The 13,546-nt window shown below is 39.6% G+C and overlaps 1 protein-coding gene across 11 annotated transcripts in view; it reads left to right on the forward strand.

Annotated features, from left to right (window-relative positions):
- MEGF11 (multiple EGF like domains 11) overlaps positions 1 to 13,546 on the forward strand; it is a 283,406-nt gene that overhangs the window by 227,780 nt on the left and 42,080 nt on the right. For all 11 annotated transcript variants that reach the window (XM_032994322.2, XM_032994321.2, XM_032994325.2 and 8 more), the window contains 2 exons: positions 9,942 to 10,088; positions 12,762 to 12,896. In XM_032994322.2, coding sequence (XP_032850213.1) covers positions 9,942 to 10,088; positions 12,762 to 12,896 — 282 coding nt within the window. The remainder of the gene's footprint in view (positions 1 to 9,941; positions 10,089 to 12,761; positions 12,897 to 13,546) is intronic.

Consider the following 13,546-nt stretch of genomic DNA (forward strand, 5'->3'; position numbering starts at 1 on the left):
TCATGAATTTCAATTAGGTTCCTCTTACTTAATAAAAAAATAACCTGAAACTGGACAGAAAAGCACTGGCTGCCCTGGCAGCCTTGCTGGGAGGGCCAGAAGCCAGAGAGAACATGGGAAGGCAGCGTTCCTGGGTTAGGTGTAATGCTGTGTTCACCTAATCGTTTCTACCTAACCAAAGTTACAGCTCCAGCCAAGCCATGTGGGTTTTGCAAGCAGAACTGCAAATCCCATCAGTTCGGTCCTCTCTTCTCAAGGTGGCTGCTGGCAGCATGTTTCGTACCAGGAATGGCTTCCTCACACACACCAACTAGTTATTACCACACAGCCTTTAGTTGGTTCACTCAATACAAACCTCAGTAATTAAACTGGTCATAGCTGCTGGCCTGTCCTCTAATTTCTGGAGGTGCTCCCTTTGTGCTTGACCTGAGCCACAGGTGAGCAGGACTCTCTGGGTAGCCAGACGCAGCCGTTGCTCATCCTGTCTCTAAGACCCAAGCCCATCCGTTTTCACAGTCAGACATCCCGCTCACAAGCACGTTACAGAAAGGAGAGCCACAGGCCTGGCTGATATTCACAGCAAGCTCATTTCCTCCCTGTAACAAGTCAATGTGCTTCAAGTTAATTGTGGCAGTGTGTATTTTGTTAACCTTTCAGATATTACAGTGGTATTAAATAGGAAGTGATCTGCAGGAGGATATATTCCATTCCTGTAAATGTTAAGGTCAGTTAAAATCCTGTTTATCTCAATTCCTTTAATCTGAAATTCTGTCTTATCCGAATCTTGGCTCTGTCATTCTTTTTTTTTTTGTATTGTGCTCTGTTTTTTATAGAATGCTGCATTGTGGTGCTATCTCAATTATCCACTGAACTAGTTTACTCAGTAGCTTTTCTGAATATCCAAAGACGAAGTTTATTCAATAGAATTCTAACATCTCAGAAATGTATGGGGAAAATAGGATGGTACTGTAGAAAACATAGAAGTGTGCATCCCATAGTTAATTATAAAAGAACCCCTCATAGATTTTCCTTAATTAATCAGGGTGGAAAATACAGGTATGAAAATGATACATGCTGATAAGGAAGAAACATCTTATTACTGAGTTGGTACTTTCCACCTCTGGGCTTCATTCATGTCTCATAAAATCAATCTCCCTCTTTGCCTTTACCTACGGGAGATCAAAATATGTATTTCACTGTCCTTTACAACCTCAATAACTTCCACACGTTGCCAGCAACATAAACCCTAATTGTCTCTTATCATGTCCAGAAATACTGTACAGTAGTTGTAGTCTTGAGTTGTAGGGATTTCCATGTGTGGTTTTATAAGTGAGTTAATGGGGTCAGGAAACATCGGCTGGTCACAGATAAGGTGAGCTTTGAGGAATGAGACTTCACGTTTGTGAGAATTTGCAGGCTGCGAGTGACATCCGCACTGTCACTCAAACACAGAAACATGTTTCTTCCCTCCTGTGGACACATTAATTCAGCAAAACCGGTAAATCTGCTACTCAAGGGAAGGCCTTTTTAAATTTTAAAGAAACAGTGACCACTTTGACGGTGAGCTCTAAGGTATTTTTAACTTCACTTTTTCTGAGTTCTTTGCAAAAAGGTGGTAAATCTTTCAAGAAAAAAAAAAAAAAAAAAAAAAAACAAAACCAGTTCCCATTTAACTTCTCATAAAATGCGTTTTGTTTATATTAATATGACTTCTCTTGCACTGCAGCAGTGTCCAGTTTATAATCTTAGGGCTGGATCCTATCCTCATTAGTACTAGGTTGAAGCCAAAATAATTCTATTGTCATTAATAGATCAACTCCAAGTGCATACTGATAAAATTGGTAGCTGACTTTTGCACGCATATTTGAAACCAGAAGAAAATCTATTACTTGTTTTATGCACCTACAGGTTTTTAGCTGAAGAGATCCACAGTATTTTAGACTTCATAATGTTGTGGGTTGGCTATTTTTTTAAATCAGACTGTTTCGTACTCCCGTGGTTTCTAATAGAAAGTCTAGAAATCAGAATGGAGCAATAGTAAGTTCCTATTAAGCATGCATTTTCTAGATGTCTAACCCCATTATCTAAACCATATTTTGCACTTATCACTTTTGGCAGTCTTATCCCAGATTTTTAAATTACTAATTTATTTCTGTGATTATTCTGTATCCTTACATTAGCTTTAAACAGACAGAAAATCTAGACATTTTTAGAGTCAGTCTAAAATGGTGCATTTTAGCCTCTCTTCTGGCCTCTGCCTTTCATATGTGAAAATCTTTTCCATATGAAAAGGTATGCTTACTCTTTGGATTCGACAAGTGCCCTTTGGTCTATGAATGTAATATAAGCTTATTAGAAATTAGCTTTAATTTTTCATTGACTTAATTTCAAGTGAGTTGATAAGATTTTAATGTCAGGCTGTGCTTAAAAATTCTCTCTTTGACGGGAACCTTTAAGTATGGATCCTGCCGATATAGGGCTAATTTTAAAAAATATGAATTATGAAGTTATATCAAAGACTTCATTGATACCCTGACATTAATTATGTCTGTGCATTCCTTGGCAGATATCTAGGGGGCTCCAGATTCTCATCTAAGTGAGGTTTAGTTGTGTTTGTCCTGCGCCAGATTTAGTATATATTTCACCTTTCATGAAATCAGTTGGATTTTTGCCACTCATTCAGTGGGAGTTGGATCAGACCCTTAGACTATAATTAGAATCTGCAGTAAGCTTACTGCTAAACTTAAGCATGTGTGCAAATGATTGCAGTATTAGTGTTATAAACACAGAAGAGATATGAGTTCATTTATCTTTGTATTTATTTTGGGGTTTATTTTCACTTATTAAAGGACAGCTTTTAAATTTATGTGAAAAGATATAGCTTGGATGGCATCCTGGATTATGCTAATTTAGCGGGTTCTAAAAAAATGAAACTTGATGCTAGAGATACTCAACCATTTTCCATTTTAATATGGAGGCATTCTATATATAAGCTTGGCTGTGTGTACAATACATTCACCTATAAATAAATGTGGGCGAGGAGCGGTGAAAAATTATTTGTGAACATTTCAGCAGACTAAATACTGGATGCTGGCATGCTGTGTGTGAAAGGAGAAAAAGGAAAGATCATTCAATAAACAGCCAGCAAGCTAAAATGTTGTATATATAAGTTATTGGTGAAAGTGTTTGCAGTGCCAAATGTTGTAAACATCTTCCTTTCCATTCTAACACAAAGGAGAAAAGGTTGAATTTCAGTCAATGTTATTAAACACGAAAGGCTTGCACACGTTCAGTTGTACAACAGCTCTTGCTAAGCTGCATTCTTAGCTCGTAGCTTAGCTTGGGGGCTTGAACGTTTAAAAGTCAGGAAAGCATTACATCTTTTCCCACTGACAAGTTCCTCCCTTACCTGCTGATGGTCTGCTTGGATCTTTCCCAGGTTTCTCTTCCTTCCTGGCCTGAAACCATGTCTAGAGTTTGAGAAGTAGTAGGAAAGAAGCATCCTAAAGGTGAAAGAGGACCGCATAGGACTTGACTCCTTTTAGTACTGTTTTCTTCAAGATCTGCCATTTCTGCTAGTGGCAACTTTTCTTCCTGCAATACTGCACCCTGGAGAATATCCTGTAGCAAAGGGAACGAGATGATCCTTAATTTTAGCAAACATTTTGACTTACTCAATTTCTTGTGAGGTAGGTCTCTTGCCTCAAAAGCTTTTATTGCATAAATTCCCAGAGTTGGGTGATTCATATCTGGAGTTTTCTCTAGATAATTAAAAATAGGGGTACGATTAGTGCTCCGCAGAGGTGCATTAGGCTGTAAGTATATTACTTTCAGAAAAACACTTACATTAATGGGTGCATAAATTGCCCATGCAATGATGAGATAAGAGACAATTTAGAATTTTTCACTGCCTGCAGGAAAAGCCTTATTCTTCATTATTTTTAGGACCAGGTCATGGATCTTTCATTTAGGCTGGTGGGCTGTTACACACAGGAGTCGCCCCTCTGAAGCCCACCAGTGACCAATGCTTAGCAAGGTAACTAAGGGTTCCACCGCATCAACTTGGGAAAAAAAAAAAAAAAAAAAAAAAATCACAGTTAGAAAAGCATTTTGAGAACACCACAAAAGTTCATCAATAGAATGTGGCTGCTGTTATCTCTGTTGAATAGTTTCACTATATAAAAACAAAAATAGCTTATTTGCAGACTGGATGAGCAACCATCAATTCTTAATGATTCCATTTAATTTTACGCGAGATCCCTTTATGTTTTCTTCTATCTGCTGCCCTCCCCAAGCAGATTTCCTTGTTCTTCAGCATCCTTAAATGATGAGCTGTCACAAATTGTGCTGTGGTGTTTCTGACTGGATCTGAGTCAAATACTTCAGGGTTTGCCTGAGGTAGGAATAAACATGAAGATGCAAAAAGTGGTAGAGAAGCATCAAGTATTCTTTATGAACTCTTGTTCATATGCTGTCATAACACCTTCTGAACTGCTGATCCAGAGCTAATTGGACAGTTCTTTTCTATGTTCTTATTCAATTTTCTTTTGCCTCTTATGGACTAAAGCAGCAAAATATTCACTACTTAGGAAAGCACGCTGGTCTAATGTCAAATAGAAAGTTGATTTAAATATAATTTGTAGGGAAAACATAAGTGTAACATCAGTAGGAGTACTGGGGAAAGAGAAGAGAATAAGATTAAAGAAAACATGAACGTATGATGATAGTAATCATTATCAGAAATAGATGTATGAATTAGGAGGCCAAGGCACGACCTCCAGGTGACCTCTGGCTCTGACCCCTCCAGGCTGACGGCTTGGCAGGAGATGTGCTACAGCTGCCGAAGGGATCGCTGTGGGCGGGCCGGTCCCGCGTGCTGGAGACCGAGGGGTGGTATCGCATGAAGGAGCAGTCCATTCTAGAGATCACATTTGGTGATACGTCCCCATACCGCTTTTCTGTACGATCAAGTGCTTGCTGGCCCACTTTCTGCAATTACTTACCTAAAATAGGCTTGCAGCTATAACCATTAGGCTATTTTCTGCTACTGAAGCAGTATTGCTACTGTTGGGGTTTTGCCACTATGTGTTGTGTTAACAGGTAGACAAACCAAAATTAAGAATTAGTAGTGCCAGAGACAAAAGCTACCAGGCATTCCAGATCAAAGCCAAGCGTGACTCACCAAACTTCAGGCCTCCACTGTATTGCCTGAATAAACCCAATGCCTATTTATGCATAAAAAGCAGTTCTTTCCAAAGCTATTCAAATGCCAAAAATAAGAGATTATTATGACTTCATGTCATGTTGAAAGACAGGTGGAGGAGAGCACAATGTTTGTGTTGGATTCAAATGTCTGCTGAAATCATTCCTGTCATTGCTAATTGATGTTGCATCTGTCTTTAGATTGTGACTATTGAAAAAAAAAAAAAAAAAAAGCTGAAGATCTTATTCAGAGAAATAATTACAGTTGTACACTGGTAGATATAAAATTAAAGTACATGGGGGGAAGGGAGCTACATCCTATAATTTATCAAATTCCTACGTCCCTGAAAAATAAATAGATGCTGGGCAGCACGCAGGCCCTGCTGCAGAGGCTACTGTCAAGGGGATAGCAGTGGTCAAAAATAGGCCTCTGGTTCTCATTTATTCCATCCATTTTTGCTCTTCTATTATGTTTGGAGTATTAGTTCCCAACTATCAAGAGACAAGGCAGAAAAACAGTGGCAGGCTTTATGAAGAGCTAGAGTCATAATCCCGAAGCATAAGTGCAATTGCACAAGTAAACTGGAGAGGGAAAAAGGGGAATTCTACTTATGGCTGGCTTTCAGGAATTTCACCCACCCAGTGCAATATAGTTACAGGCAGTACTAAATCTGCATTACTCCGACAAACTTTCATTGAAGCCACTGAAGATTATTAATGGAAGCAGCATAGGAAGTAGCTCTTCAATAGATGCCTTACATCCCAGTTGCATGGCTTGCTGTTCTTTTCTTCCTTTTTCTTTTTCTTGCTCCTTTTCATGAAGATTGTGTGGATGTTGGCTGGATCCGTCACATCTTGATTTGTAAATTTTAATACAAAGAACTGACTTCATCTGGTAAAAATTTACGCTGCTCCATGTAAGCCAGACACAAGCTTATGTTATATTGAGTCACCAGGCACACACTTCTCTAGCCACTGTGTAGCAGAACTGGCCTACAAGATATGATATATATTATTACCATAAAGCATACGTGACTGTACAAGCTTCTGTCAGCCAACGCTCTTGCCAGACACGCTTCCTCCTCTACCTCTATCCCTGTCGCTTTCCTTTATCAAGATACCATCTTAGCTTTACATTGGAAGATCCCTGCACAACCCAACTGCTTCACCCACGAGAAGTCTGTGCTTAAGACGCGCCAGATACTCCCTATGTCCCAGACAGCAGCTGTTTTGCCACTTGGTAGTAAACTATCCTGGAAGGGCCCTTAACGAGAAAGAGCTTGGAACAGCTCTCCCATGCAGTTGTCCGTTAAAAGAGTGCAGTCATGACTGCTCTGGTGGGTTCAGTTCATTCCAGATTGTGTTTTTCACAACATACACAACAGCAATTCAGGCACTTAGTGCTGTTTTTCTTACCCACTGGTTGTGCAAAGGAAGAGGGTGGTGGGGAAGGGGGAGTGAAGCCACTCCTGGGACTGTCAACTAAATTCCATAGACAGAGCAGTCCAAAGGACAGCAGTGGAAATCCTACTGGAGAGCAGATAGTGCTTGCAGAAATCCAGTAACCCGAATCCACGCTGGGACACGGAGGGTTTGTGGCTGCTGGTTCACAGGCTGAATTAAAAGCCACAGTGGATTCTGCTCTTAACCTTGTCTCTGGGTTACTGCACGAGAGTACAAATGTCCTTTGCCCACGTACAGTGGATAACTACAATTTTATGTAAGTTATGTGAATTTCATTTACAATTCACCCCCAGAACATTGTTTAAGAAGGTCTTGGAAGTGTAATTTCATACTAGTATCAGCAATTGTGAACTACAGCCTCAGGCAGTAAGATAATTTCCTGGTATCTAGGCAATAGAGTTTATGTATAGAACTGCTTCCTGCAGCTTCAAGGACTTCTTCTGATAGTTGTCTTTCTAATTTCTACATCATGCTTGTGAAACAAGGAATTTGTTCATAAATTAGGAATCTGTGGTTGTAACATGAGATAATACAGAGATGTGCCAACTTCAGCATTTTTTATATTTCTGGAAATTGAAAACTAATTGCTTATCAGACATGTTCACCAGCAAGTTCCTAAGTAAATATTAAAGTTTTACGTTGAAGAAGCTTGCTGCTTCACTGACTCCAATTGTAAAGTAGCTGGGAGGGACGGACTCCCCCTTCGTATGCTGTCGAGTTAGGGAATTGTAAAATTAAGGTGCTTTTTTTAGCCCGGTTCCATAAGACATGCATGTCCAGATGCAATTTTAACTTCTCATTTACATTTGCAATTCAATATATGTAGGAGCCTCCAAAAATGAAGTCTTCCATGAGATTTAACTTAGAGTAATATAAAGTAATAAAAATTGATTGCGGCACCTTCTCAGTTGTCTTCTGAAGATTTATAAATAAATAACTGCTGTAATGGGTATCGGTGTCTTCTAGAAGGTTTCTTCTTCCCCCCTTTACATTTCGTTACAACAATCGGCTTCACAATGACTCATTGCCTTCGTTAGGAGCGGGAAGACATCCCTCATTATTCATTACTAAAGGAAGGACTTTGCTGCTGCAAGGAACAGCCATGGCATTCTAATTCAGCTACCTTTCAAGGGAAAGGAGTCAATGTCATTCTTCCCCAAACTTTGGCAAAAGAGACAAGAAAGAATGCTGTTTAATTGTCTCCATTTATAAATATCCCATTCACAATGAGAGAATTGTATTTTTAATGCTGCAGTCAGGAGGAAAAGATGCACATTTTTCTACATTTGTGTCTGAATTTCATTTCTGGGAGCTCACACTGGAACTCTCAAAACTATAAATGATCATATATATCTATGTATAAATATGAAATGCATTCATTTATTTGCGATTTTTTGTATGACTTTTTAATTACAGAGTACTGCAGATGAATTACATAAATGCACACACAAAGCATTTACTGTTTAAGTAATCCAGGGATTTATTTGATTTTAAAGGGAGTAGGGAAGATTGTATTAAAATAATCCTTTTTACTTGATTTTACTAATACAAATGTTCCTTGTCTCTTTTTCCATTCCTTTTTTTCAGATTTATTTACTTAGATATTAAGGGATTGAGCGTGTATTAATGTTTTTACTGTATTTTAATGTGCATTTTATTAAGTTCTACAGCATGGACCATGCCTCTTTATAAATAAAGCTATGATCATGTATTACTAGAAACCCCATTTCAAACTGTACTTTTGCCAAACTTGGTTAAGATTTTCTAGGAAGGGACAGTATAATTGTGTGATTAATCTTCAGAAAAGGGAAATTTTGGCTCTGCAGTATTTCTTACTGTATTAACTTCAGAGATTTATAAAACCAACTTGAAACTGCACTGTAAGTGTGTTTATAATTACTTTAGCTGATTTAATAATCCTCAAAGTTTGGTGACTGCACAGATCACAGCTTCACAAATACAGTCCATTACCTGTAGCATCCAGATGAAGTTATCAGAGGTGGAGGAAATTACTTAGGATTGTATTTCTCCTTAGCGGTGCACTAATCCGACCTCTGGCTGAGGCTGGGGCTCTCAGAGCCCCCGTCTGCATTTATCCCATTATGCAGTGGGGACATGTGCATGGATGATAAAGAACATCTTCATGTTGAAAGTCTAGCTAGGGCATGTGTATACCATCAAATCTTGGTGGCGCAGTTGCAAGGCACCTGGTGTGGGAATGTTGTTAGGAAATTTTTCAAGCCAGTCTGTGATTCATTTTTTCTGTTATTATCAGTATCTACAGTGCGCTGCTGCTGATGCCACTCCCTGCAGCTGGCAGTGCTTAATGTCTCTCTTAGTTCATGATCCTGCAAACCTTTTTCAATCCAGGGAGCCCTTGATCGTGCAAATAGCTCTGCTAATTGCAGGTACTGGTACTGTCTTAGCCCAGTGGAGTAAGAGCCTCTCAAACAAGTAATGGTGTGCAGAATCAAATCCTTAGATTACATTTATGTGAAACAAGCCGTGGCACAAGGTTGGTTTAAAAAGTCACCAGTTGAAACAATGCCAGAAGCCTCATGCTGATCTTTCTGGCTGTGTGCTTCTTTTGGTGTTTCCAATCTTTGCTTTTCATAATAATAAATATCAAACAACAACCCTGGAAATCACTGGGAGCTGGATTGGCAGGTCTCAGTCGCCATTTAACATGCAAATGATCGGCCTGTGCCCACATATGGCTGCTTGCTAGATCAGAACTCGGTTCATTAACGCCAAACTCAGAGAGCTCTGGGTGGATGTGGGGTATGTGCATAATAACCCAGAGCACAGTGCTTTAAGCCAGGAAGTGAACAACACACAGCATAGGACTGAATTTACATATGTTCAAGAACCCAAATACTGGACAGGTTTTTGCAGAACACCTGATTTTTCTTTTTTCAGTTTTTCGACTCACCACGGTTAAGTAATCAGACTTCAATCAACTGCATCTTTCCAGACCAGTTATTTGAGATATTTTGTGACTTTAAAGCAATTCCTGACCTTCATCTCTCAGATGACATGCAGGGTTTCTTTAATGGTGCTAAGTACTGAAAAGGAGCCCACTAACACCTAGAAAATTCACCTCTTTGGCATTTTCCTAATTTTCACTTTATTAAGCAGATAAAAGCATAGCTATTTCCTTTCCGGGCTCCCTTGTTTGCTCTGTGATGTAGTGTGAGGTATCAGTCCAGCCACACATTTCTTTGATCAAGCAGAGTAAGCTGTGTGAAACCTAACGTGTACCTTTACATCTTTAGGCATCCACTGTGACAATATATGCACCCAGGGTCGCTGGGGACCAAACTGCTCCATCTCCTGTAACTGCGAGAACGGGGGATCCTGCTCCCCAGAGGATGGCACCTGTGACTGTGCACCAGGATACAGAGGACCCTTGTGCCAGAGAAGTAAGATTTTCCGTAGATGTGGTGCCAGAAGGAAAGCAGGTAGAAATGATCACTTATGACACCAGACAGAGACACAGATTTCTGAGCTGCTTTAGCTCATGTCTTCCTAAGGGCAAAAGTTAGCCTAAAAAATGCTTATTGATCAAGAAGTCAAGACTTTAATGCATTGAGTTGTGCCTTGTGTTTCTTCTCCTGGCCTTCCACAGCACCTGGAGGCCACAAGTAACCTGAAAGAGGGAGCAACACATTTACATACCAAACTTGGCAGGATCTGGGTAAAATCTGATTTACAGTTAAGTGCTGGTGAACTATCAGATACTTATTAAACAGAGTCAGCTATGACCCATCACATAATGACAAGTGGATGAGCGCTGGGTATCAAAATAACAAGACAATGTTTTCTTATATGTCACAAAAAGAAACACAGCAGCCTGAAATAGTTCCTGTCTGATGCTCTGCTACTACATGTTAAAATGTGCTGAGCAGATAAAAATCCTCTCATTTGCTTTATCTGGGAAGCTGCATTTGCCCCTTAGGGACCCTTATTCACTGATCCAAACTACACGCAACCATCCTCCTGTGTAAACAAGAAATGGATTTGGCTTTCTTTTTTGCAACAGCTCTTGTTTTTCCTGTAAGACATTCTGCATGCCCAGTTCATATATCCCCTTTGATTTCACCAGTTACACTTGACACTAGAACACACTCATCTCTAAAAATAATTTGTAGCTGACAGTTTTTATTTAAAGCCATTATAACGATGACCTCTAGCACTGCTGTACTTAATGGCCTATAAGCATTTCCATTATAAACCCCAATTTCCAGGTGCTTCAGCATATCTATATAGCTGTAAAACCTCTCTCCAAGGCTAAAATGTGGTGCTCAGAGCTTCAGGGAATCAGGGAAGAAATTGTTTTACAAATTTGAAACCCTAAGAGTACAAAACTTTCAGGAGTTAATAGTTTCTGACCTTTCTGAGATGAAAAAAAAAAACCTGCTTAGTTTTATCAGCTGATGGCATATAGGCTACAGAGGCAAACCACGTCCCCAGTTTGCAACTCCAGTAATCAGGCTGCTCCCTGAGGACATTTGCTAAGGACCTAATGGGGATAAATTTTCCTACCCCCTGGGGTGACAACAGAGGAGTCCTGTGGATTCTTCTTCTATTGCCTCGTGTTGCTGAAATGCCTCTCTGTGAACATACAGCCAGGGAATTCAGCTTGCTTCCACCTCTTCTGTAGGATTCAGGATCCGGACTACCTTGTGAAGCAGACACCTCTGTAGGTGAAGGTAGCTTTAGCTTGCTAAGTTTGCTCTCAGATTAATTCCCAGTTTTCTCTTGGAAATTCACTGAGAAACAGAATTTAGCCTGTAAAGGGCAGTACTGAAAATGACACTCAGCCAGCTTCTTCTGTCTGTGTGATCAGGATTACGAGGCACCGGGATAGTTTACTGCTCTTAGGCCTGCAGAAATGTCTTCAGGAATGATCCAGGTTCTTTTATAGCTAGTGCATCATCAACAAGCCTGTCAGCTAAGTTCCAGCTGGAAATCTGCAGTAATGTAAGAACCTGACACCCTCTGTGAACATACAGACCAAGAGAAAAATTCTCATTCAATGAAAAAATAGAACGGACATGATATAGTAACCACTGAGCCAGAACTATATAACAGAGAATCACAGGAGTAAAAATAAAAACATATAAAGAAATTTTTACAGTTACTTACTTGCAATTTAACATTTCTTTGTGCTCATCTATCACAGTGAATGTTTGGACAGTGGATGGTTTTTCATTCTACGTGTGCTTAGAAGTGACAATATGCGTTTATAAGAGATACTGAGACATAATCTTGGTACTATACCTTAAGTACAAATTCTATAATAATTTCAATCCAGGTTTTAAGCAAATTAAGCACACGGTTCATGACAAGTTTACTCAGCTATCCGGTGTGATTACTGATGCAAAGTAGGTGATTTTGTATGCTGTTACCGTAATTACCATTTTTAGATCCTGTTCATCACTGATGGATGCTGCTCCTGCAATGACATGTATAAACTGACTGTCCCAATTGAACACGAGTATTGCATCTCATGTGTTTAGAAATCAGCTTTTGACATATCTGTTTAGATTTAAAATTTCGAGAGTTTTCTAATACACCTGCTCTGATCTCTCAGCTTAATTTCCACAGGAAGTGGCATTCTGAGTTTCTGTTGTCCGTACATGTGTGTGAGTGTTTCTCTTCCTATCTATTTTAAAAACTTTGGAATATCTGTTTTTAACCATATCTGCCAATAGACTATGAAGTTTTGAACATCTTAAACTCCCATATTTTGTAAAAGAGTTTAGCTGCAGCAGGCTAGAGATAGACTCGAATTAGTGTCTTGAAAGAGAGAGGCTTCTGAGAAAGCTCTGCTGTATTATTAAATAGCCAAGGACTTACATGAGGTAGGATGGTATGAATGTTTGAACTATGGGAGCAGTTTTACTCAGAGCTGACACGTTATTAGACATGGAATAATCCAACAGGCTTCATCATTTCAGCTGTTTACAAAATCGTGTTTTTATAAATTAAGAAATATTGGTTTGGGATTAAACCCGAGAGAGAATTTTCAAGCTCTCAGCAATGAGAAATCTTCTGAAAACCTGTGACGGCTTATTTTGTTTGGTCTTCAGTTTGTCCCCCTGGCTTTTACGGACACCACTGCAGCCAGCCATGCCCTCAGTGTGTGCACAGCAGCGGGCCTTGTCACCACGTGTCAGGACACTGCGACTGCTTGCCTGGATTCTTTGGCGCTCTCTGCAACCAAGGTACTGAGCCCAAGACCTCCAAATGCCACCTCTTTTCCTAAATTCCTGTGTCTGTGACTTTGCAGCAAGACCAATCACAAGGTTCCTGCCTTTTTTCCTTGTTTCAGCAGTTTAGATCACAAGCAATTCTTTACTTCAGAGGGAAAATGCAAATAGGTACTTAGTCACCCTTTTGTAAATCTGATGTGCTCCTGCTTTCATAAATAAAGCAGGTCTGCTGCTCTGTATTGAAATGAATATGGAATGAGACACCTGCTGTAAATATATCAGCCATCCAATGGTTTCATTTTCCTTTCTGCTAAGCCTATCATATCCTAAATGTCGATGGTATTTTCATGCACTCTTTTTCAGCAAAAAGTCTAGATACCAGTCAAGGTAAAGGCCAGCTCAGGTACACAAACCCAAACACTCAGTTAATGCATGGAACCTTATTTACAACATCTGGGACCTGACTGGGAATAGCTATAATCATGTGCACCCAAACACAAGCGCAGGAGACAGAAAAATTTGCAATGTGGCAGGGAAAGTGAGTTAATTTTCACAGGTGAAGAGTAGCTTCAACTCCCCCTAATGTCCATCACCTTTATGTACCGTTGAAAGTTAGTCCACTTTTAACCATAGGTTTAATTTTCAGTCTTATCCAAAAAATG

The sequence above is a fragment of the Tyto alba genome, unplaced genomic scaffold (genome assembly GCF_018691265.1).
Source record: "Tyto alba isolate M040663 unplaced genomic scaffold, T.alba_DEE_v4.0 Super-Scaffold_41, whole genome shotgun sequence".
Taxonomy (NCBI): Eukaryota; Metazoa; Chordata; class Aves; order Strigiformes; family Tytonidae; genus Tyto; species Tyto alba.